At 40.9% G+C, this 23,863-nt stretch overlaps 3 protein-coding genes across 4 annotated transcripts; 1 reads left to right on the top strand and 2 right to left on the bottom strand.

Moving 5' to 3' along the window:
* Window positions 1-3,826: 3,826 nt before the first annotated feature.
* LOC113356691 (GPN-loop GTPase QQT1-like) lies at window positions 3,827-7,410 on the top strand. Of its 2 annotated transcripts, XM_026599900.1 has the most exons (11): window positions 3,827-3,865; window positions 3,982-4,108; window positions 4,262-4,306; window positions 4,464-4,543; window positions 4,801-4,875; window positions 4,993-5,096; window positions 5,221-5,377; window positions 5,488-5,575; window positions 6,213-6,285; window positions 6,367-6,497; window positions 7,152-7,410. In XM_026599900.1, exons 2-11 carry the CDS (start codon window positions 4,017-4,019, stop codon window positions 7,213-7,215), a joined length of 909 nt encoding a protein of 302 aa, XP_026455685.1. In that variant the 5' UTR covers window positions 3,827-3,865; window positions 3,982-4,016; the 3' UTR covers window positions 7,216-7,410. The 2 variants fall into 2 exon arrangements, with proteins under 2 accessions (XP_026455685.1, XP_026455684.1); XM_026599899.1 differs by lacking the exon at window positions 3,827-3,865 and having other exon boundaries at window positions 3,876-4,108.
* A 10,686-nt stretch (window positions 7,411-18,096) lies between these two features.
* On the bottom strand, window positions 18,097-18,597 carry LOC113359688. The gene has a single exon (XM_026603280.1). It carries the CDS (start codon window positions 18,595-18,597, stop codon window positions 18,097-18,099), a length of 501 nt encoding a protein of 166 aa, XP_026459065.1.
* Window positions 18,598-18,702: 105 nt separating this feature from the next.
* On the bottom strand, window positions 18,703-19,728 carry LOC113359687. The gene has a single exon (XM_026603279.1). The coding sequence runs from the start codon at window positions 19,726-19,728 to the stop codon at window positions 18,703-18,705; it is 1,026 nt and encodes a 341-aa protein (XP_026459064.1).
* Window positions 19,729-23,863: the final 4,135 nt, after the last annotated feature.

Genomic DNA, 23,863 nt, shown 5'->3' with positions numbered 1-23,863 from the left:
TCGATGTTGAACATTGTCGGTCATACTTCGTGCAAGAAATTATTCAGTGTGGATTGGTATTTATGGAAAAATGAAGGATGATAATGGGCGTCGCAATAATTTAGGTAAAATGACGAGGGTACAAAGTACACCACAATATTTTCGTATCAACACACTACAGACATACCTTGTATAAAAGATTATTTTAACAAGATGTAACTTGGTATATAACTTAAGTTCGTGAGCGACCCAATCTATGGGATCGTGACAAATTTGATTAACGTACAAGTGTATTTACTTTAACTATAAATACAAATCTATATAATGCAAAGTAAAGTAAATCACACGACACACAAGATTTTTTTAACGAAAAAAACTGCAAGGCATAAAAACCACATGACCTAGTCAACTTCTGAATACTCTCAGAATTAAGCCGATATACAAATTGACTACCGCAACCTCGTATAATTGAGACCTAGTAAACTACTAATAGTTACCCAGTTCCTTCATTATCAATGCATACAACCAAAAGTGAAGTGACTTGATATACTAGACTTTATCTTAGGTTTACGCACGTAATCCTAAGATAAAGTCCAGTATATCAAGTCACTTCACCTGTTGTGAAGACTTATGCTTCTCAACTCATTTGGATCGTAAGCCGAACACAATAAAGGACTAACTTGTTTCAGTAACCACTCACTTATCAATCTCCTTGAACAAAAGTTTAATCATAGATAGATCTTTGGTGTGTCGCAAGTGCAACAAATTACTCGATATATTTTCCACTAATTAACTAGTAATATAGCGGTAGTAAGGATCGCTCCCACAAAAAGCTGTGTAGTTGATATGTTATTTAAATTAACTAAATTATAATAAAATCAACTAACTAAAGGGCATTGGTTGATTATGTGACTAAAAGAATAAATAGTAAGAATAAAAGATGATTAAGGATTTATTCGCCGTTACCAAACGCTGATTCAATCAGTTTACTTCTTTATCTTTTGTTGAAATCATTCATCAGCAACCGTAGAATAGCAGCTAACTCAGTGTTATCCACAAAGTTCCTTATATCACTGAATACAGAAGCTCTCCAATACCAGATTATGTTTATCTGAACCACCAAGTAGTATCTCACTCAAGGTGTAATCCAATTGAACACTTTAAGCTTTATGAATTTAGGTTGATTTTAATAGTTAAACTTTTATCTCAAGGTTCACTTGTTGGTGTTTTCTTCACTCGCAATCGCTCAACATAATCCGTCTGCAAGGTATCACGATTTTTACTTGTGTAGATCGTTATTTGACTATTGCACTTATCTCACAACTTTTACTAGTGATAGAATAGTCAGTAGACTAATCTAGTTGTACACCTAACAATCTAGCAATTACATTAGATACAATAAAGAAATGGATTAATGATTAAAACTCTAGATAAATTAATATAACTAATTAATTTCACAATCAACAAAGTAATAACAACAATTAATCTAAAAGGTAAAGTTGGGATAGTTACGATATTAATCTAGAAGGAAAAAATGGGATAATTACGATGGTAGATAAGATGTAAGAAGCCCACGTGCCGTGATATCCAAATAGAACTGATCCTCCATCTTCGGGTTACCATATAACATTCTCACTGTGAAGAGGTTCTAACATCAAGTGGTCAGAGGAAATATACGAAGCTCTTTATTTTGGTTATTTTCGCCATCCTTATTTTTTTAGTTTTTGCTTCATCTTCCACCTCATCCTAATCATTACCATCGTTACCACCATCATCGTTATTATCTCCATTACCTTTATCATCATCATCAAAATCTTTTTCGCTAGTTCCCTCTCCATCACCTTGTTCATTTTCCTTTTTAGGGAAATCATCTCAATCTTCATGGTCTAAACATACAGATAGAATAAAGGAGAAATAACAAGAAATATCTGCGAGTTCATTACCTTGTTGTGTACGTTCACGGATAACAAACGATACCTCATTTGTACTTTTTTGATGATATGTACCAGTAACAAAGATTTTCTCAATACATGGAGGTTTTGAAAGAAGAGTGGAAATATGTGATTTTTATTTCTTAATTTGTTGAAGCATATACGATAGAACATACAAAAAAATCGCAAAACTGAAATAACACTCGTAGTCACTGGATAAGAGTCATCATGGTCTAAATTGTCGACTATGGAAAATTTCAATTATACCATGATGACATTGCAGCTAGATTATGACGACTCTTGGCAAATTCACGACATAATAGTTTGTTTTGTTTTTTTTTTCTCTAGAGTCGTCATGGTCTACTTAAGTATCGTCATGGTACTACTCGTCACGGTTTATGATTTTTCCATGATGACTTAAGCTATCTTTGTATTCTCATAATTGAGTTGTCACGTTCTAGAGTAAACGACAATGACGACTCACAATGTCGTATAAGCTCTGAAAAACGGTAATACAAAATCGTCATAAACTGCAATTTTTGGGTTTCTAACATAAATTAACAATCAGAACACTAAAAGCAAGTAATGTAATGGATTTTGAGTTTACTTACTTTCTAACTGGGATTATTTATGCTTTTCGTTGTTTCCGCTCCTCTTCCGATTCTTCACCAATTGATTTTTTCTTCCTTCTCGAATAAGATCTCTTTTTGATTTTATCTACGATATTAGGATTTTTTTCCACCCTTTGAACGTTTTTATGACGATTCATATTTATAGACGAAGTTTATCGGCGATGAAAGTTTTCAAATCGACGAAGAATTATGTTTGGAGAAAAATGGAGGAGGAGGAAGAAGAAGAGAGTCGTTAGGTTAGAGAGGAGAAATAATTAGTTTTAGGTTCAAAATGAAATGTAAAGGGGCCCATGCATTTAAGTATATTGGAATTTTAGGATAGTTATTAAGAAAAATGTAATGTAGTATTTTCATTGATTTTTTGCACCCGATATAAGTTGATTTTAAATGAAATTAGAATTGACAAGCCCCAATTAACGAGATAAAGTATATTTTCTACCTTAGGAAAAAAGGCATCCTACGAGATACTTATATTGAGATACTTATATTCTAAGAACAATTTTAAACCGTACCTCCTGCGACAGTCTGATACGCGGTTTTAACTTTGAGAATCCGCTGTAGATGTTGCGATCTATGATTGATGTAAAACCCGACCGAAACCTTCCATAATAACCTGATAGCTATAGCCGTTGATGAGAGTTAATCCTATCCATCCATATTTCAAATGCCTATAAACCTAAAAGACCATTTCATTCTCTATAACTTTAGTTCTTTTAATTTATTTTTCCACAATTCTCTACTTCTTCTCTTCTTTCATTATGCGTCTCATCTCAGTTATAATCTCTAAGTCTCACCACTTCATCGAAGATTCTATCCATCAACACTTCATCATCAATTCAACAACCAACAAATTCATCAATTGTAATTGACAACAACAGACAAATTCATCTCCAACTAACGAACATGTAAAATTCGGGGTTCTGAGTAAACTAGTGAAATCGATTTAATATGTATTCGTTCGCTGAACTAAATCAATCGATTATTAGATCTGTCTGAACACGAAGTACTGCAAAAAATTCGGGTATGTCCGCATTTTAACCCAAACCCAACCGACCCGATGCAGGGCAATTAAAACCTGAACCGAAGATAAACGAGGTTGGTTTGAATTTCAAAACCAAAAATTAGCAGGTCTGTCGATGGTTTTAGGTGAAACCCGAACCGAACGATTCATATGGAGCCCTAACCAAAACCGGCTCTTACAAATTTTATTGGCCCGAGCCCGTCCACTATCCCAAAGCTATTAGGGGTCACTCTAGTATGTGCCGGGTTTTAGTGAAGTTCAATTATTCGGTTTTAAAGTCGCACGACTCGCATCACTCTTCCGTAAGTCCTCTCAAATCCCAACTTAAACCCTAGTTTATTCCAGTGCTCTGTCACTCTTTCTCAATACACCCTGCTTTTCTTTCAGTTTTCCAAGTTCTAAAAGCAAGCTTTTGCAGGATTTCTTCTCAAGAAGTAATTTTGATCGAAAAATATGGTGTTCGGTCAAGTAGTTATTGGTCCACCAGGTTCAGGCAAGACCACTTATTGCAATGGCATGTCTCAGTTCCTCAGACTCATTGGGAGGTAAATTAACTGTTAATTCGAATCAACGTTACTGTTTTTATTGCATAAGTTGAGTTACTTGCAGTTGTGGGTAGAAGAAAAATATGGGGTTTGGTTGTATAAATGTTTATATTTCTCAAATTTGACTGGAAAGATGTAAACTTGGGATTGCAGGAAAGTAGCTGTTATCAATTTGGATCCTGCCAATGATGCATTACCGTATCCAAAAGCAATAGAAACATTTGATTTTTATTTATTTTTATTTTTTTCTGTGTGTTTTTGCAAAATTTAGGTTAATTTGATTATTAGGAAGAAGGGTTTTACATATATTGGTGTTGTTTCGTATTTTTTGTTTCCTTTACATTAAGATGTACAGGTATGATTGCGCTGTTAATATTGAAGATCTCATAAAGCTTAGTGATGTAATGGCTGAGCATTCTCTTGGTCCTAATGGAGGTAAATTCTAATACTGAGCTGGTTATTTCTGATATGTGGTAGTCGGCTATGTTTGAACTAAAGATTTAATACGAATTGGAGGTAGTTTCATGGTTGAATTAAATCCAAACATAGCAATTGATACCTGATCAGCAGTTTTGCTATGATGTTGTGTTGGTAGACTTCCATACTTTTGATGGGCACTTTAAATCTATGACGTCGATATCCTTTAGATATATGTGAATATTAGTACATGAAATTTGTTATGCTATAATCAGGTCTTGTATACTGTATGGATTACTTGGAGAAGAACGTGGACTGGTTAGAGTCTAAATTGGCGCCTCTAATCAAAGGTGATTATGTTATGCACTTGCGCTGTACCGTTTCCGTATCACAAAACCTAGGATTACAGTAGCACTTTTGGAAGCTATCTCACTATTTTGGTTAACAGAAATGGTCAAATCTTGCAGATCATTATCTTCTGTTTGACTTCCCCGGCCAAGTGGAGCTCTTTTTCCTTCATTCAAACGCCAAACACGTTATTGAAAAACTCATAAAGAAGTTGGATCTGAGGGTATGAATATGTGAATGTCACTGAGTAACATATAGTAGTTTTCAGCAGAACGTTTGTTGTTGTTTCTCAATTTGGAATATTTTTATTAATCTTTTTTTCTTTCTCTTATGCTATATCTATGCAGTTGACTGCTATCCACTTGGTTGATGCCCATCTATGCAGTGATCCTGGGAAATATGTGAGTGCATTGCTACTCTCGCTGTCGACCATGTTGCATCTAGCACTGCCACATATCAATGTTTTGTCCAAGATTGATCTCATCGAGAGCTATGGGAAGCTAGGTCTTGCCTTAACCATCCTTTTCTAATAATAAGCGGCAAATAACAATTTGAATTTTGTGCAAGATCTTGATCAATTACATCCACTAATAGTTACCGTCATATATCTGCAGCCTTTAACCTTGATTTTTATACGGATGTTGAAGATTTATCTTATTTACAATACCATCTTGATCAAGATCCTCGATCTGCTAAGTACAGGTACGATGTTTGTTCCAATTTATTTGCATAACATCAAGTAGCAAAGCATTTGCAATGCTCTCTTCTAAAATTGTGAGGTGAAGGAGATGACACGATAAGTGCTAGCGTACTATTAAACACTTCTGGATACCTATGAACAATTCCCAGCTTTTAAGTTTAAGTTAACTATAAAAGCTAGTCGACTCATCTCAAATGCTACCAGTTACAATTCATTGATACGTGTGTCTGTACATTGTATCTCCTTTAGAGAAATAGTTCATGTTACGTAGATACTTTTTTCTAGGATCTACCCGAAGCTCCATAATCATTACACTCCTGTTTATTTTCCTTTTTATAATGAGCATTTTAGTGTATTTGTTCTAACAAAGAACCATATAACTACTCTTTTGAAATGTCACCCAACTTTCGGGTAACAAATCTTTTTGTGAAGTTCTGAATGTTTCATGACCAATGTTTCAGCAAAGTCTATCTTTTGATTACATTGTTGACTGTGATACATTATGATATCATAATCTCTACACCAGTAAAAGAACAGAGTATTTTAATTACTTGAACTAACTTGTTTGTTAAAGACGAGGAAGAGAAATCCTAGTAATTCTAGCATTGGTCTTTTGAAGCACTCCTTTTCTGATTGCAGGAAGCTTACAAAGCAGTTGTGTGAAGTGGTAGAAGACCATAGTCTTGTCAATTTCTCAACCTTAGATATCCAGGCACGATTATCTCCTCCTGGCTAATCATGTTATCCTTTTAAAGGCTCAGTCCCTTCTCTAATAACTTCTGTCTCACTTCAGGATAAAGAGAGTGTTGGAAATCTTGTGAAGCTCATAGACAAGAGCAACGGATATATATTTGCTGGTATAGATGCGAGTGCAGTTGAGTTCAGCAAGATTGCAGTTCGTCCTGTTGATTGGGACTACTACAGATATCCTTTTCTCTTCCCTTACTTTAGATTCACAGAGAAAGTGCTTCTATTTTGCTTTTGCTGGTTAGGTGTCAATATGTTGCTAATTAGGTTGTCAGAGTTGGTGGTTTTGATTGATAGTCTTACTAATATCTTTTAGGGAAATCCTTCCACCTGTGTGTATACTTTCTTAATCTTTACTTCTCCTGAGATGGTGGTTTTGGCGCATCCTACAAATTTACATCACTCGCATCTTGAAGTATGCAATATTTTGTTGGCAATTTGGGGCCTGCATCGTCTGTTCACATTTCACAGGAATGGCACTTGTGTGCCTATCATATTGTTTATATTTGTTAGGATTCTTTGTTACGACTCCATGCTTATATTTGCATTCACATAGTCAACCATTTGATAGTGTACCCCATGCCTATACTATCTCATGGACAGTCAGTGTAGGCTAGATTAACTATAACCAAGTTGATTTTCTTGTATTGAAAGACCTAGTTCACTAGTAAGGGCTCCATAAATTAGGTAGAAAATGGATACTGGAGCAGTTTCTGTCGTCTTGTTAGTTCTTGCATCTTTCATTTTGCCTCTCTCTTTTGTTGTGCTCCATCTGATTAAGAATTTAAGGTGAAATCTTAGGCAACATTTTCTTAACTAAGCGGATCTTACAACAGCTACAGTGCAGGAGAAATACATGAAGGATGACGATTTGGATTTCGATCATGTGAAATGACTGTAAACATAATACATGTAATTGAATTATTTCCGTTTTCCCTTCTTCCAGAAATTACTTTTTTAGGAATTTTATGATGGTGGGTTTTGCGAAGTTTTCTTGTAGAATAGCTATGTAATCTCAGAACTCAGTATACTTCACTTTTACAGACATTACTAATTGAGTTGAGCAATAAATCTGACCACTAAATATAGGTAAATACCCACATTTGAATGTGAAACAAAAGAAGCGAACAAGGTGGTGCAATATGGTTTTGTGCAGTCTACTTGTGGTAATTTAGTAACAGGTTTGTTAAGCCTGGTGGTAAATCAGTGTTGCCCAGCCCTGTTACCTACTTTTGCCTCTTTACAGGGCTCCTATCTTAATCGTAAACATTTTGAGGAGAAAGATAAGAAATTCCTAGTGAGCATTACTTGTGAAAATGGCTTTTTCAATGTTTTCTTCTGCTGCAGTCACCTCTGTAAGCAGCTCCACTCCCACTCAAGCTAGCATGGTTGCACCTTTCAGCGGTTTGAAATCCGTTTCTGCATTCCCCATTACCCACAAATCAGCCGACATCACCTTCATCTCCAGAAAGAAACGGTGGAAGAGTTAACTGCATGCAGGTATGGCCACCAACTGGTTTGAAGAAGTTTGAGACCCTTCAATACCTTGACCGGTCGATTTTTGTTAAAGAGAGAGCAAAAATGGATCAGAGGAAAGCGAAAATCGTAGTTGACTCAATAACTAGGCCGATTTGTATACTGAGTTTATTGTTGAGTTTTTTTTTTGCCCAAAATGACCTTTACCCTAACAATCCTGTGTAAGTTAATCTAAGGCAAGGTTTGAAAAACACCTGTTAGAACGATCACACCCATATACCGTGGCCGTGAGGGTCCCCGAACCTCGTGCCTATATAATGCCGATAAATAGGAATTAACGACAGTTTTTTAGGACCGTTTTTCCGTTTTCACACACGTTATAACCGTTTTTCTAAAATTGAATTTTACGTTTTTTTCCATCTAAATAACATTTTAACGTAAGTTTTTCAGACCATTTTTCCCGTTTCACGTCAGTTGTAACCGTTTTCTAATAAAAAAGAATATAAAAATATTTTCCTACAATTCTTTATATTTTAAATTAAAGATTAAAAAATTACAACTAATCTTTTAAAAATAAAAGAATAAAATAATAATATATAGAAAACGTTATAACAACATTATTAGACCCGTTATAACTGTTTTCACGCACGTTGTAACCGTTAGTTAGATAGGAATTTCAAACCATAATTCTTTTTTATTTTCTATTTAACTGTTATAACGCCCGTTATTTTAGAATAACGTATAAAAACACGTTTTTTTCCTGAATAACACAATTTTTGTCTGATACGTGCTCACACCCGTCAAAACGCGTTATAACGGTTACACTCAGTAGCCGTGACCTGTTTTTCAAACCTTGATCTAAGGTATAATTTTTGGAACGGAAGGGAATCAAATCAGAATTTTTATCATCACAAACAACCAAAACACCGTTAAACCCTAAACCCCAGAAGTAATGCCAGAAGATCCAATGGATACTCATATATTAGTTTCATTTAATATACCTTTCATCTGATGCCCTTGTCTCATTAGACTAGTTATTTTCTTCTTATTTTCGGTCATTCTGTGTGTAGTAATGGTTGCAGATATTTCCAAAAAAAATTTTGGCGTCGACTGTCAATCAATGGTCACTACATAACTTGGCTTTGGATTGGTTTTTAATGATCACTACATAACATGGATCAGGCTTATAGTGAAATATAGATTTCCACAGAAAGAAGCGTTTGACAGGTTGGAGCTTGATTTGTGAGTTAAGCCTGTTTAGGTCTGCAATCATGTGAAGGGTAAACTTGTCCAGAGTCAAAACTCATTATAGAAATCGCCTAGTTAGTGAGTCAATTATAATTATCGCTTTCCTCGAATCCATTTTTTCTCTCCCTTTAAAAGTCCCCCATCAACCGTAGAGCAATTATATAAAAAATAAAAATAAATTAAAGGAAGTCAATCGACCACCTTCTCCGTAAAGGAAGTCTATGGACCTGCTATTAAAAGTGCCCATATTATTAGTTCCAAATTCATTACCGTATTTAGTATTTACTATATATATACTTGGTAAGGCGGGAAGGTAGAGGTGTTGGAGACTGAGTCCCGTATGAGAGAGAGAGTAAAACGATGGTGGTTCTGCGTTCGGGTTCAAGGGGATTGTGCGGCAATTCTTCATCTAACTCCTATAATTTGCGTTCGAAGGAAGTGTCTGATCCTTCACTTGATGGCTCTAAACGTTTGTGTTCCAGGGTTGGTCCTGTCAGGTAATTTTGTTATAAATTGCGATTTTTTGAGGGGTTTGAACTTTGAAGTCCTTGTTTGCTATTTATTTGTTGATCCAGCTTTTGTTTGATCAAAAAAAGTAATATATTACTTTACAATGTTTGTTGTTGTTGCCATGTTTGCTTACCTTGTTGTACCCGTGTCCAACCCATCATAAACACTTCCAATCGCTTTGAGTTTCACTAGTATGGCTGCGAGACTAATTGACACATAACATGAAACACAGTTGAGTGATTTTCTGTTGGAATTTTTTTCCCTAAAGAGAATGTTGAACTTAGACATGGTTGCTGACACATCTCTTTGTCGCAAACTCAACTGAATGCTTTTGATTTGCTCAAACTTTTCAGTGATTTTGATTCCAATCTTGGCAATTTCAGGCCTAAAGATAAATCCAAAGCTAAGCGCAGAAAGGAATCTAAAGACAGTGATGATGATTGTAGATGTGGAAAATCCTACAACTACATCCAAAGAAACACATACACACACCTAATGAAGTAAACAAGCAAGAGATGCACAAGAACACAAGATATACGTGGTTCGGTATGATTACCTACATCTACGGGGGTAAGGGATGATCTTTATTACTTGATTCAAGGTTACAAAGGATGTCTCTTCTTACAAGCTCACAAGTCTCACTCTCAAGCTCTTAGTATTCTCTCTTTCCTTACTGATTACTTGCCCCTCAACTCTCTACATAGCCCTCTATTTATAGCCGTAAGTGATGATACACTCAAGTTACAGTGTAAGTTGTGGTGTATCTTTCTTGATGTCATTCTCGAGTTAGGAATACAATTTGGCCCGAGATTTGGGGTCGAGCCTAGACCTTCTCCTGATGTTTCTTTGCCTGATGTCGTCTACTTAATGAATGATGTCGATGTCACCCTTTATATATTTAGCCGAGTCTCTCTTTGACCAGATTCTTCTTATCTCTTCAACTACTTCGTCAGTGGATTTATTGCTCTTGTACTCGATGGCCGTCTCTTCAGTCACCTCTGACCTTTACACGTATTTTCTTCACTGGTTCCTTTGGTATCTCTTTTCTCGCGCCAAGGCCAAGTAAGGTGATTTGGTGCTCCACGGTTCATCTGTTATCGATGCTTCGCTACCTAGGATTGTCCCACCTGGATTTGTGGATTATTTACACCTACATTTATTCCCCTTCTTCCACTCGTGTGACCGACACGAGGGGAAGAAACTGCTTCGTCTTCCACGTCCGCTCCCATGCCGCATTTCACGCCATGTTGTTCCCCACTACCGTCGTCTTTATGACCTGTTTGACCTTCTCCGTCGGTTACCACTGCTGAGGGTATAAATCCGTCCCTTAAACCCTTGGTCCTTCACTTCACCTTTTTCAGAGAACCACCTTATCTTTCTTCCCTCAACTGTAGCTCCATTGTTTCTTTATTTTCTGATTTCCTTGAGAAACTGAATCATCCTTCGTTTATTTAGTGATTCCCCTTGTTGCTGCTCTTGTGTCTTCGCTGATTGTCTTCATACCTTTTGGTTCGAGTTTTGTTGTTTCTATTCTCCAATGGCTTCTTCAACCTCTTCCATGACAGAAAAGAGGTGTGTGAGTTATACCTTTTCTGATGATGATGGCGCTCCTCTTGATTCCTTGTTTCTTATTGACAGTCCTTGTAACCATGATTCCCGTGCCCTTAATTCTATCCTCTCTGATGGTTCTCCTTCATTTGTATGTAGGAATGAAAAGAAAGTTGACAAGGACTTGAATGATGAACAGTTCATCAAGCAGTTGAAGAGTGATTTTGATCTTCATGGTTACGACATCAGACTCTTGTCGGGCCAAAGGGGCGTTCTGAAGAGAAGTGATGTTGTGAATTTCCCTCACTCGGCCGAGGAGACCGTCATCACCAGAGGTCAATTGGAGATCTGGCTACGCTTCCCTCTGTACAACCCTATCCATACCTTCATGTATGAGGCTCTTTCAAAGCTTCGTCCTCATCGTGCCTTAGCTCAGTGGAATGGTAATACTTTTCGTCTCATAAACGAGTGGGAGAGACGAAGTCTGGGAAGTTGCACTCCTACGGCCTGGTCCACCTATGATCCGTCTGAAGCAGGCGACTATACCCCCGCCAGTTTTGCTGCCAATTATCGGAGTGGGACTTCCACTAATGGTGACCTCGCCGGTTTTGCTGCTAGTCCTCACCGTAATAAGACTATCCCTGATGGTTTCAAGAAGCTTCTCCTGGACGAGGACCTTGAGGGGAAGACGACTAACAAGCATGCCCGACATACCAGTGATGTGGATTGGCACCGAGTTCCGCTTGCTATCTACGGTCCTCTTCTTAATGGCCAATTTCTTCCTCCGACCGAGTCCTACCCGTTCTGGGTAGTCAATGTTGATCGAGTAAGTCGCTTCGTCTGTTTTAACTTTGTCGGCCCGGGTACCCAGATGGGCCATGTTTTGACTTATTGCTGTTTTGCAGTCTCAGTCTCAAAGCAGTCAGTTTAAAGCTTCGGTTTCTAAGAAGAGGGATAGGGGTCCTAGCACAGGAGTCAAGGGAGAGGCAGGGAAGGTAACAAATATACTGCTCTTCCTACAGTACATGTACTTGTCCCTATTTGTTGCCTTGAATGGATCTAACGAATACTCATGTGCATAAATCGAAAGCTGATGGGAGAGATGTGGAGAATGATCCGGCGATTGAGGGTGAGGACCCCGACGAGCGGCTTCCCTTGTCTCATTTTCTGAGGAAGTTGTCTCAGAAATCTTCTGGTGTTTCTTCTACCGTTGTAGGTGGTAAGCCTAGTGGAGGGGAAAAAGAATCGAAGGTCGATGAATCTGCCCCAGGGGAAGTTATGCCCCAACAGTCTGTTAGTAGAAGTGTCACTCTTGTCGATGGTGTTGTGCTTCTTGTTTCTGATGGTGAGGATGATGGCGATCTTTTTGAAGAGGAGGATAGTACTGGTGGTGCGGGCGAGAAAGAGGATGAGTCTGGTGCTGGTGAAGAAAATGTTACCCCTGAGGGTGTGTTGTTGGAAAAAGTCTCTCCTGTTATTCCTTCCCGAGCTCGGGTGGGGCTACCTTCTTTACTATCTCGGGTCCGATGTGCAATTCTCTCAGGGCTCTCACTTCTCCCGACTTTGCCTCATTGTCTGATGATCAGATGATCAGTGTTGTTTCTTTGTACTCTGCCGGTCTGAAGGGCACTTTTGATCAAATGGTGAGTTGTGTTTATTTATGCATACATTTATAACGTGGAGTGGTTGCTGACGTTCATAGTGTTTTCAGGTTGTCAATAAGGAGTTGTTGGAGGCTTCTCTTCGGTGAAAGGAACTAGAAGAGAAGGAGAGTCTTCATCTCCAATTAAAGCAAGAGAAGGACCGAGCCCGAGAGTTAGAGAAACGATTGACTGAGACCTAAGGTATTTGTTTAGAACTTAAGTAACTATGATTGATTCCGTAGTGCCAATATCCTGAACTTAGTATTATCTTGTTAACCGAGATGTCTAGTATAGATGTCGATCCAGCTTTTGAATATCGTTTGTTAAATAGGAAACTGGATATTGAGCTGAGCCAGCCAAAGAATCGTTAACAAGGATGACAAAATTGATCGTCAAGAAACCGAACTGGAGGAGCTCCGAGACAAACTATACCGCTATGAGATCTTCGAATATGTGCCCGAGGAGATAGATAATATGCGGGGGAGTCTTTCCCGTGCTCAAGGTGTTGCCTCCGATAAGGCTCTGTTGGTCGATAATTTGGAGGGCCAATGTGAACGTTTAAGGCGTTAGAACGTGTATTTTCATGCTGATCGTCAGCGCATTTTAGAGGAAAAAGACGTTGTTGATAAGTCCAATCAGGAATTACAAGGGAGGCTTCAAACTTTGGGCCGAGTATCCGAAGAGTTGGAATGGGTTCGAGCTCAGTTGTTAGGTCTGCAGAAGGCACATGATCGACAGAAGGCCGATTGGAGTGATCATACGAAATATTGCCCCACGAATGAGTTTAATGAACAACGTTATCATGAGTTAACTTCCAAGATTTCATCCCTTGAGTGTAGTCTACTTAAGTCCGAGGAGACCGTTAAAGTAGTTTTTCCTTTGTTAGAAAGTGTTGTAGTCCATATTGTATTGTGTTTGCTCGTGTTTTGGTGCTATGATTTGGGTTCCCCTGTTACTAATCATCTTTATTATTTGTAGTTGAACAAGGAAAAGTGAAGTCGTTGGAAGAGGAAGCTGCCCGGTTAAAGGCGAGAGAGACCCAGCTACAGGCGAGAGAGACCCAGCTACTCGGGCAGGTAGCTATTGACGAGGCGACATCTCTTCAATTGGCTCAGGATCTTGCGACCGAGAAAGAGAAGTTCAATACTGAGCTTATCGTCAAGGTCAAAGAAGGTGTGAAGGCAGTCATGGATAAGAAGCGAGCCGATGCTGCTGCTAAGAAGGCTGGTTCGGGATCAGTTCCGCCAAAGGCCTGAGTAGATCTTTTGTAGTGCTGCGCCACTATTATGCTCCTTATGTTGGGCTGTAAATCGTTTGAACATCCTTATTTTCTCTAACATTTTCTTTTTAAGGGGTGTTGTGTCGCCAACCAGTTTGTTTACTGAACTTCTGACATTTTCATGCTTGTTGTTACGATTATCTTTCGTTGTTTTGTCAAGGCATGTCGACGTTTTCCTGCATGAAAGTGGTTGAACTAGTTAGTATAAAGTCCATTTCTGTCGAACACACTCAACAGGGAGGGTCATCGGGCCCAATGCCATGTTCCGATTGAGGTATCTCATCACCGTCATTTAGTTCTAGTGGTAGGGTATTCGGTCATTCCTAGGTTTTATTGGCTCGATACCCCAAGAAGTTATCAATTAACTAGCTTGGGCAAGTGATTTCGGCCACTTGCGATGGGAGCAATGTTGTATGCTCGACTATCGGGTACTCATGCCTTGATAATCGACCACTAGTTTCCAACCACCAGGGCCCTTAGACTACCTCGGCACTTGCATACTGCCACTGCCCCGAGTTCGAATAGCCCGTCGAGTGTAAGACACCTCGGCACTTTCACACTGCCATCGCCCCGAGTACGAATGTCCATTCGAGTGTAAGTCACCTCGGTACTTGCACACTGCCGTCGCCCCGAGTACGAATGACCATTAGATGCAGTTGTCACATTCCCTACCCCACTTGGATTTTTAAGGAAATAAATGACAGAATATCATACCTATTGATACACCTCTCATGGGTGATATAGATTCAGATGTTGGGTGTTCCACGGTCTCGGCTCGGGTGTTCCGTCTGGTTTCGATATCTTATACGCTCCTTCGCCGACTTTTTCCACTATAATATAGGGTCCGCCCCATTTTTCCGCCAACTTCCCACCCTTCTTATCACGTCCGTAACTGGGTATCTCATTCAATCCCAATTTTCCAGCTTGAAATTCTCTCGGTCGTACCCGTTTGTTGTATTCACGTTGTAACCCCCTTTGGTAGTTCTCCATTTTTTGTAGGGCCATTTCTCTAGTTTCTTCTAAATCATCCAGCTTAGCCAAAATGAGGTCTTCCGAGATGTTCCTTCTCCACGCCTCAATCCTTGTAGTAGGTATCATTGCCTCAGTTGGGAGGATACCTTCGGTCCCATATGTTAGCATGAAGGGTGATAAGCCGGTTGCGTCCCTGCGGGTGGTCCTATATGCCCATAGGACATTGTAGAGCTCCTCGCACCACTCGCCATATTCTTCATTCAACTTTTTCTTTAGGTTGTCGGCTATGGTTTTGTTTGTAATCTCAGCTTTCCCATTACTTTGTGGGTAAATAGGCGTAGCCTTGATTTTGCGGATGTTATAGGTGTTAAAAATAACAGGTCAATGTTCTTTCATTGGATTTGTTGTCCATTGTCCGAGACAATTGTCGCCGGAACGCCAAAACGACAGATAATGTGCTCCCAAATGAAGCGAAAGACGTCTTTATCTCGAATGTACCTTAGTGGTGCCGCTTCCACCCATTTGGTGAAGTAGTCAGTAGCCATGATCAAGTATTTTCTCTGCCCCGACCTGACGTGTAGGGGCCCCACGATATCGATCCCCCACTTAGCAAAGGTCCAGGGGCTGATTACTGAGTTCAAAGTTACTGCAGGTGCATGTATCTTTTTTTCCAAATTTTTGGCATTCATCGCAGGCTAATGCCATGTGTTTTGCGTCGTCATTCATGTATGGCCAAAAATACCCCATGGTTTTAGCTCGGGCTGCCAGGCTTCGACCCGAGCTGTGATTGCCCGCAGCCCCATAATGCAATTCATTCAAGATTGAGTGTCCTTCTTCTTTGCTTAGGCACCTCAATAGTGGTCATAGGTAGGATTTCCTATACAGAACCCGTCTCGTAATTCGTATGCCGCCGCTTTGGTTTTAACTTTATTGATCTCGGGTCGTCCCTTGGGCAATTCCCCCGTCTCCAAATATTGGTGAATGGATTTGCGCCAATCGTCGTTCTCGTATTTATCAGCTGTAGTTACCGCTACATATGCTTTTGTGTCTACTGGCTCAGGGACAGATGGCATCATGATTCTCATGACTCTGATGCCTTCATGCTTGAGTCTGTTAGCATGGAGGTGATATACGCCAGTGCATCTGAATGTCGATTGTCTTTCCTACAAATATATCAGAATTTGATGTTTGGTATCTGGACGATATAGAATTTGGCGAGCTCCCAATACTTCTGCAATACTGGATCATGTATAGCATACTGCGCAGTGATCTGCCTAATGACCAGCTGGGAGTCGCTGGTCAGTCTCACGTCGTGGATCCCCATTTCTACTATCATTCGTAAAGCATGTATCACGGCCTCGTACTCGGTGACATTGTTTGTTGCCTTAAACTCCAGCCTGAAAGAATGAAACATCTTTTTCCCCTTTGGTGTGGTGAAGACGAGCCCTAGGTCGGACCCATCTTTGTTGGACGACCCATCGACGAAGACTTCCCATCGCGTTGGGCTGCAAGTTTCAAGGAGGTCGGAGGGGTCTTCTCGGTCTTCTTCCATGCCCGGGATATCTTCAACTCCTTCCCCATCATCTAAAAGGAAATATGCCAGGAAGTCGGCCACTGCCTGTGCATGTACTGCTGTTCTCATCTCATAGAAGATATCGAACTGCTTGATTTGAGCACTCCATTTAAAAATCCGTCATGACCTCGCTGCATTGTCGAGCACTGACTCTATGGAAGACTTCGTAAGCACTCGAATTCTGTGGGTCTGGAAATATGTTCGAAGTTTTTGTGTTGCAAATACCAAGGCTAGTATTAACTGCTCAATTCTAGTGTATTTTTTCTCTGCCGGGTTCATGGTTTTGCTTATGAAGTACACATGCTTCTCCCCGGCCCCCAAATTCTTGACTAAAACTGCGCTTATGGCATAACCTGTTGCCCCGAGATACAGGGTAAGCACTTCATCGGGCTCGGGTCTTTGCAAAACTGGTAGGCTTGCTAGATGTTGCTTAATCTTTTAGAAGGAATCCTCACATTCCTCACTCCATTTGAATTTTTCTCCTTTCTTTAACGTCCCGAAGAAATCTTTACATTTATCTGAGGATCGTGAGATGAATCGTCCTAGTGCCGCCAAGTTTCTGTTTAGCCGTTGTACATATTTGATCGTCACCGGGGACGGCATTTCCAACACAACCCTAATATTCTATGGATCGGCTTCTATACCTTTATCAGTGATTATGTATCCCATAAACTTACTCGAGGTAACCCAAAAGGTGCATTTGGCTGGGTTTACTCGCATCTTATATTTTCTCATGGTTCGAAATATTTCCCTAAGATCATCAATATGATTGTCTGCCACCTTGCTTTTGACTAACATATCGTCCACATAGAATTCGATGGTGTCGTGTATTTTGTCCTCAAACATGTCCTCCACCAACCTTTGATAAGTGGCACCGGCGTTCCTCAATCCGAACGACATTTTGGTGTAGCAATATAACCCTCTAGGTGTGAAGAAATACGTATGTTCTTGATCCTCGGGAGCTAGGGGAATTTGATTATATCCTGAGTACCCGTCCATCAGTGTTATCGCCTTGTACCCAACTATGGACTCTACCAATTGATCGATACTGGGGAGGGGAAAACTATCCTTCGGGCAGGCCTTATTCAAGTCGATGAAGTCGATACATATTCTAACCCCTCCATTCATTTTAGGGACTATCACCATATTAGATATCCATTAGGGGTATTGAGCCTTCCGAATGATCCCCGCTATCTGTAGCTTTTTTAACTCGGCCTCTACTGCTGCCTGCAACTCGGGTGCAATCCTACGCATTTTTTGTCGGATCGGTTTGAATTTAGGGTCTATTCTTAAGTGGTGTGAGCATACTTCTGGGTCGATTCCCTCCATATCATGCATCTGCCAGGCGAACACATTCAGGTGTTCCTTTAATAAGGTTATTAGTTGTTCTGTTTGTCCTTCTGATAGTAAGGTCCCAATTTTTAATATCTTAGGTTCCTCCTCAGTCCCTAAGTTGATTTGTCGGGTAGCCTCTAAGACCGAGAAGTTAGGCTTTGATTCCTTCACCGACATCGCCTCCTTTGATTGCTATAAAACTTCTTTCTCGCCTGTTTCATAGGTCGCAATGGCTTGTGAGAGTACCTTCTCTAACTCCTCCGCTGCTTTAGCCTCCTTAGCTTTGTTCTTTTCTCGGCGCTGTCTTGATCGCCTTTCCTCATTTTGTTGAATATCCAGCTGCATACATTGTCTTGTAGCCTGTGGATCGCCCAGTACTTCCACAACCCCTCGGTAAGATGGGAACCTTAACTTATGATGGTATGCCGATGGCACACATTTGATACCCGCGATCCAAGGTCTTCCAAGGATAGCCTCATAGGGAGATACGACATCCACTACACAAAAGGTGGTAAGTGTGTCCAAGTATCCCTGTCCGTCCGAGACTCTGAGAGTGCCCTCCCCCTTTGGCATTGTCACTGTACCGTTGAAGCCGTAGATCCGATAAGTTGAAGGGATCAGAACGTCATCTGATATCTCCATCCTCTTGAACGTGTCGTAAAATAGGACCTCGACTGAGCTCCCACTGTCCATCAATATCCTTTTCACCCCTCACTCCTCGATGAGTAAGGTAACTACTAAGGGATCTCCATGTGCTTGGTCGTTCGATGGGACGTCCTTGGCCGAGAAGGTGATCGGCTACATCATCCAGGGTTCCATAGGCAAAATTTTGGCTACACTAAGGATCTCTTTTCCCGCCCGATCCCTCTTGCAGATTCTAGAAGTGATACTGCCCCCTAAGTCGAATCTTTGGGTCGTCGAGTGTGAAATGGTGTTGCAGGTGAACTGAGTCCCTTGGTCGATCCTCACTTGATGTACGAGAGCATCGGGTTGTTGGGTCGATGTCGACGCTGTCTTAACAAAATTTCGTAAGTAGCCATCTTGGATCAAATGTTGAACAATGTCCTTTACCTCCCGACAGTTGTTAGTCGAGTGGCCTCGGTACTGGTGGTAATGGCAAAACTCGGGATGGTTTCTTGTCTCGTCAAACTGGATTCCCTTCGTCTTTGGGTATCTGATGTCTTTTCGCTTTTCTACTTCCTTGAATATTTCCTCTAATGGTGCATTCAGAGGCGTGTACGTCCTTGGTTCATGACGAGGTTTCTTTCCTTTCTCAACCCATTCCTTCTTGCCCGAGCCTTGATGTGGTGCCATCGGCCTTTTCTCTGATCGTTTTGGGTCTTCTTGAGGAACAGGTTCCACCGACGCACTCGCTTCTTGTACTCCTCTATCCTGCGCTCCCTCTTGTATCTCCTCTAAGGCGATATAATGCTCTTGCATCTTTCCCATCTCCCTTAGGATTTGCGGTTTCTCAGTATACATAGCTATCCAAATAGGGTCGGATTTTCCTAATGAATTTTCGAATCCGAAAATCTGTTGGTCGACTGGTACTTTTCCGATATCGGTGCACAGCTTCCTCCATCTGTCCGTTAGAGATCTTAAAGGTTCCCTGAACCTTCGTGCCAGTGTGAACAGTTTGTTCACCCTTGGGCGAGAAATGTTGTTATGCATGTATGTTTCGAGAAATGTTTCCACTAGGACGCCACAATTTCCAATGGACTCATCGGGCAAAGTATAGAACCAGATCTTCGCCTCGCCTTCTAGGCTTGCTGGGAAAAACTTACACATAACCACGTCATAGTTCTTCCATTGTAGTAGGGACATGATGTACATCTAGATGTGCTCTCCTGCGTCGCCAGTGTTGTCAAACCTGGATGGGAAGGTTGGAAGTGTACATTATGGGGGGAACGGTGCTCGTTCAAGTTCCTTGGTGAAAGGAGTTTTATGTGCTTCGCTAATCACCTCTGCCAACTTGTCGTCCTCGCCGTCTCCCGCCAATTTCTTGACTATCTCCTCAGGTTGCTTGAGCTTAGCATCCGTCTCCGCCTCAGATCTCCCATTATGCACTTCTTCGTCAATTGAAGAATTTTCGGGTGGACCATACCCGCTTCTCGTCCGGCTGGGGTCGGGTGCATGTCCTGGGGTCAAGGGCGGTGTTTGAGTTCGTCCTGATCGGGTGTGGCTGCTGGAAGCTCCTCGGCTCAATGACCCCCGTGACCCAGATCTCTGATTTCGAAGTTGATAGTTTTCATGCTCCAACGCCAGGTTCCTTCTATGTAATTCCCTCATCATATCCTCCTGTCTCCTCTGATTGGACAGAATTTCCAGTAGTGTCGGGTCGGTGCTCTCGTGACTGGAATGACCATTTCCCTGGTTCCCTACCGTATCGGGTGGTGGAACTGGTGGTGCCACAGGAGGAGCTACGGGGGGAGCGGTTGAAATTGGTGGGATGTCTCGGGTGGTGTTACCCAATTCTAGGTGTACTCTCCTAAGCCTCTCGCCTTCTTGTTCCAAAGCCCTCTGATACTCTGCACGTTTCCGAGCTCGTCTACGGTCCTCTCGCATTATTCGTGCTTCCTCGTCTTCCTCTGTGTCCGATGCAGTCATTCTGTCTATCATCTCCCCTCGTCTCATTTGACTCGGGTCAATTTTTTAGTTCTCTCGGGGTGAGTTCATCGTCTTGGCCTAAGTCGACTTCCTCATTAACAGTTGTCATGCCTCCACCCGGTGCCCGAGACTCTCCTTGTTGATGTTGTCGATTGTTTTGTCGAGAGTCCGTTACTCCCTCATGCGCGCTAGTTCCTGTTACAGTTCGATTCCTCAGAATCCTGCCCGTCCCGGAAGTACTTGCCATCGGCTCTCCGTTCCTTACCTACGTCAGAAAAATAGACAGCACCTCACTTTGGACTATTTTCGAAAAAGTTAAGGATGAAGTACAACAACTCTGAATTGCAGAAGAAGAAAAAGTTCAACCAAGTACGATTCCTTTTTGCTTCATCTTGCTAAACTCAACAAAAAAGGTCGTTTTGACAAATAAGACAATCTTTAGAAATGTTGTTTTTTACGTCTCTTTCGGTACTTTTATTATGCATTAATCATCGTTTGTCCCAACATTCTTTGTGCCAGAAATCATTAATTATCCGTACGTTCGGTCGGAAAATTTCTTTCTTGACTAAGATTTGTGGTGATGACCTCCGTCAATCGATCTGTCCATGTCTGACCAGCACAAGTTGTCCTGACGAGTTTTCTTTTCCTTTTGGCTTTGTGATGATGTTGTAGGTCTCTTGTGACAGGGTTAAGATGAGACTATTGTTAAAGTACTCATCGCACCCTTTATAGCCATAGCTTTTGGAAAACCCTAACTCAACGATTTCGAGCTGATTTTACCGCTGCTACTGTTGTGATTAAGTTACCCATGACCAGCGGGGTGGTGTTTTTTCTAGCTTCTACCAAACATAAAAGACAGTTCTTTTGGGATTTTCAAATCCTTATGATCACTCGTTTCAGTCACAAAAGAAAACACAACCAATCGAAACTTATACCAGACTTCTTAATCAGAACTATTTGACGTGAAGAGAAAGTTTTCAAAAGCATACCTCACAAGCTTGTTTTACAAGAGAATCTTGTAAGATAAAGGAAATTTTGATTAATATGCAACGAGAATCTTGTTTTACAAGAGCACAGCAGCTCTGATTGTTGACACGAGTCTAATCAGAACTTTGCAAACTCGACGAAAATTAAATGAAAACGAAAGTAACATACCGAGTTTCGAAAAGGAAAGAAAGACAAGAAAAAAAGCTTTAAAAGACTCGTCCATCAACTCCTATTTCTCAACCATAAGAGTCTTTCACTTAGCGTCAACTAACATCGAAGGATGTCTTTAGGAGCTTGTGAATCTCTCTTTAATGGCTTTGATGCAAGGCATCAAAAGATGTTACAAGGTCGCCTTAGTCGGCGCCAGAATGTAGATGTGGAAAATACTACAACTACATCCAAAGAAACACATACACACACCTAATGAATTAAACAAGCAAGAGATGCACAAGAACACAAGATATACGTGGTTCAGTATGATTACCTACGTCCACGGGGGGTAAGGGATGATCTTTATTACTTGATTCAAGGTTACAAAGGATGTCTCTTCTTACAAGCTCACAAGTCTCACTCTCAAGCTCTTAGTATTCTCTCTTTCCTCACTTATTACTTGCCCCTCAACTCTCTACATAGCCCTCTATTTATAGCCCTAAGTGATGATACACTCAAGTTACAGTGTAAGTTGTGGCGCATCTTTCTTGATGTCCTTCTCGAGTTAGGAATAGAGTTTGGCCCGAGATTTTGGGCCGAGCCTAGAATACCTTCTTCTGATGTTCCTTTGCCCGATGTCGTCTACTTAATGAATTCTACCGATGTCGCTCTTGATATATTAAGCCGAGTCTCTATTTAACCAGATTCTTCTTATCTTTTCAACTACTTCGTCAGTGCATTTATTGCTCTTGTACTCGATGGCTGTCTCTTCAGTCACCTATGAAATTTACATGTATTGTCTTCACGGGTTCCTTTGGTATCTCTTTTCTCGCGCCAAGGCCAAGTAAGGTGATTTGGTGCTCCGCGGTTCATCTGTTATCGATGCTTCGCTACCTAGGATTGTCCCACCTGGATTTGTGGATTATTTACACCTACAATGATTTTGATAATATACTAATGTCATATGCAACCGATGGCAGGAGTTTCTATAACAAATGAAAAGTCATTTTTCTTCTGAATCTTTTATTGCTTTTCTTGAAACCAATCGCCATTTTTGTTGGATTCCCTTAATCTCTCTTTTTTGTTCTGTTTGCCTTGGCCTAAAATCCGTAGGATACAAAATATAAGCTGCTGGAGTGTGGTTGCATTACATCTGCGGCAGTTCGGCCATACTTTCTTCACCATATCAACTTCACGGCTAAGAAGGCTGGTGTCGCTGATGCTCCAGAGGAGATGTTTTTTGCTGAACTGAAAACTATCGACGAGGTTTGTTTTGTCGAGCTTTGCATATCCCTGGGGCCAAAAAGCAGCTTAATTTCAGGAGAGAGAATCAATGGCTGTTCTTATTGCAACATGTATGGTGATGAGTGCCAAATATTGTATATTTTTATCCCTTTTTGTTGGCATTTAACTCATCTTTTGCGCAGTAATTCTACATTTTATCCCATATTCTGTATTTTCATTGTTTTCAAGAATAAATATTTTTCTTACTTAATTTTGCATTTTTAGGTAATAAATAAAGTCTGGATGAATTGCGGAGCGGAATAGAGCAGAAAAGTAGTGAAAAGCCAGGAGGAATTACGCAAGGAAGCCGTGAAGAATGATGTGCGGAAGACCAAAGAGGGTAGAAATGGGCTTGAAGAAGAGATTTGTTCTTAAAGAAGAAGTGGGCTCAAGATTTTCCAAGCCCAAACTCATTTCCCAAACCCATATTCTATACCCAAAAGCCTAAAACCCAAATCCATACCCGCTTGCGTCTTCAGCCGTCAGATTGATCTCAGAGTCATCCTACGGTCCCCCCTTGTTGTGCATCAAAGTTTGATACATCCGCTTTTCACTACAGTTCCTAACTCCATCAAGTGTCGTTAGTTTTGTTGTATCACTTCATCTGACGGTCGCTCCTCGCTTACCTCCGCATCGCCGTCAGATCTACCTACCATCTTCACATCCTACGGCCCAGATCGCATAACATCTTCACTCGCTGCAACTTCCCAACACCCTAACATCCGAGCCATATACCCCTACCAAACACCCCCTTCTCCTTCTTCCATCGACCTCTCCCCCTCCATGCCTGTTGCAGACCACCACCATCTTCTCCACCTGCTCTGCCTTCGCAACCACCACCTCACCTGCCTCAACTACCCAAACCAACCACACCCATCCTTCTCCCATCAATCCCCTACCCCTCTACCTATCTAATTCACTAATTTCTCTT

This window comes from Papaver somniferum, chromosome 3, assembly GCF_003573695.1.
Source record: "Papaver somniferum cultivar HN1 chromosome 3, ASM357369v1, whole genome shotgun sequence".
Taxonomy (NCBI): Eukaryota; Viridiplantae; Streptophyta; class Magnoliopsida; order Ranunculales; family Papaveraceae; genus Papaver; species Papaver somniferum.
Note: the sequence above shows the minus strand (reverse complement) of the source record. Positions and strands in the feature narration are given on the sequence as shown.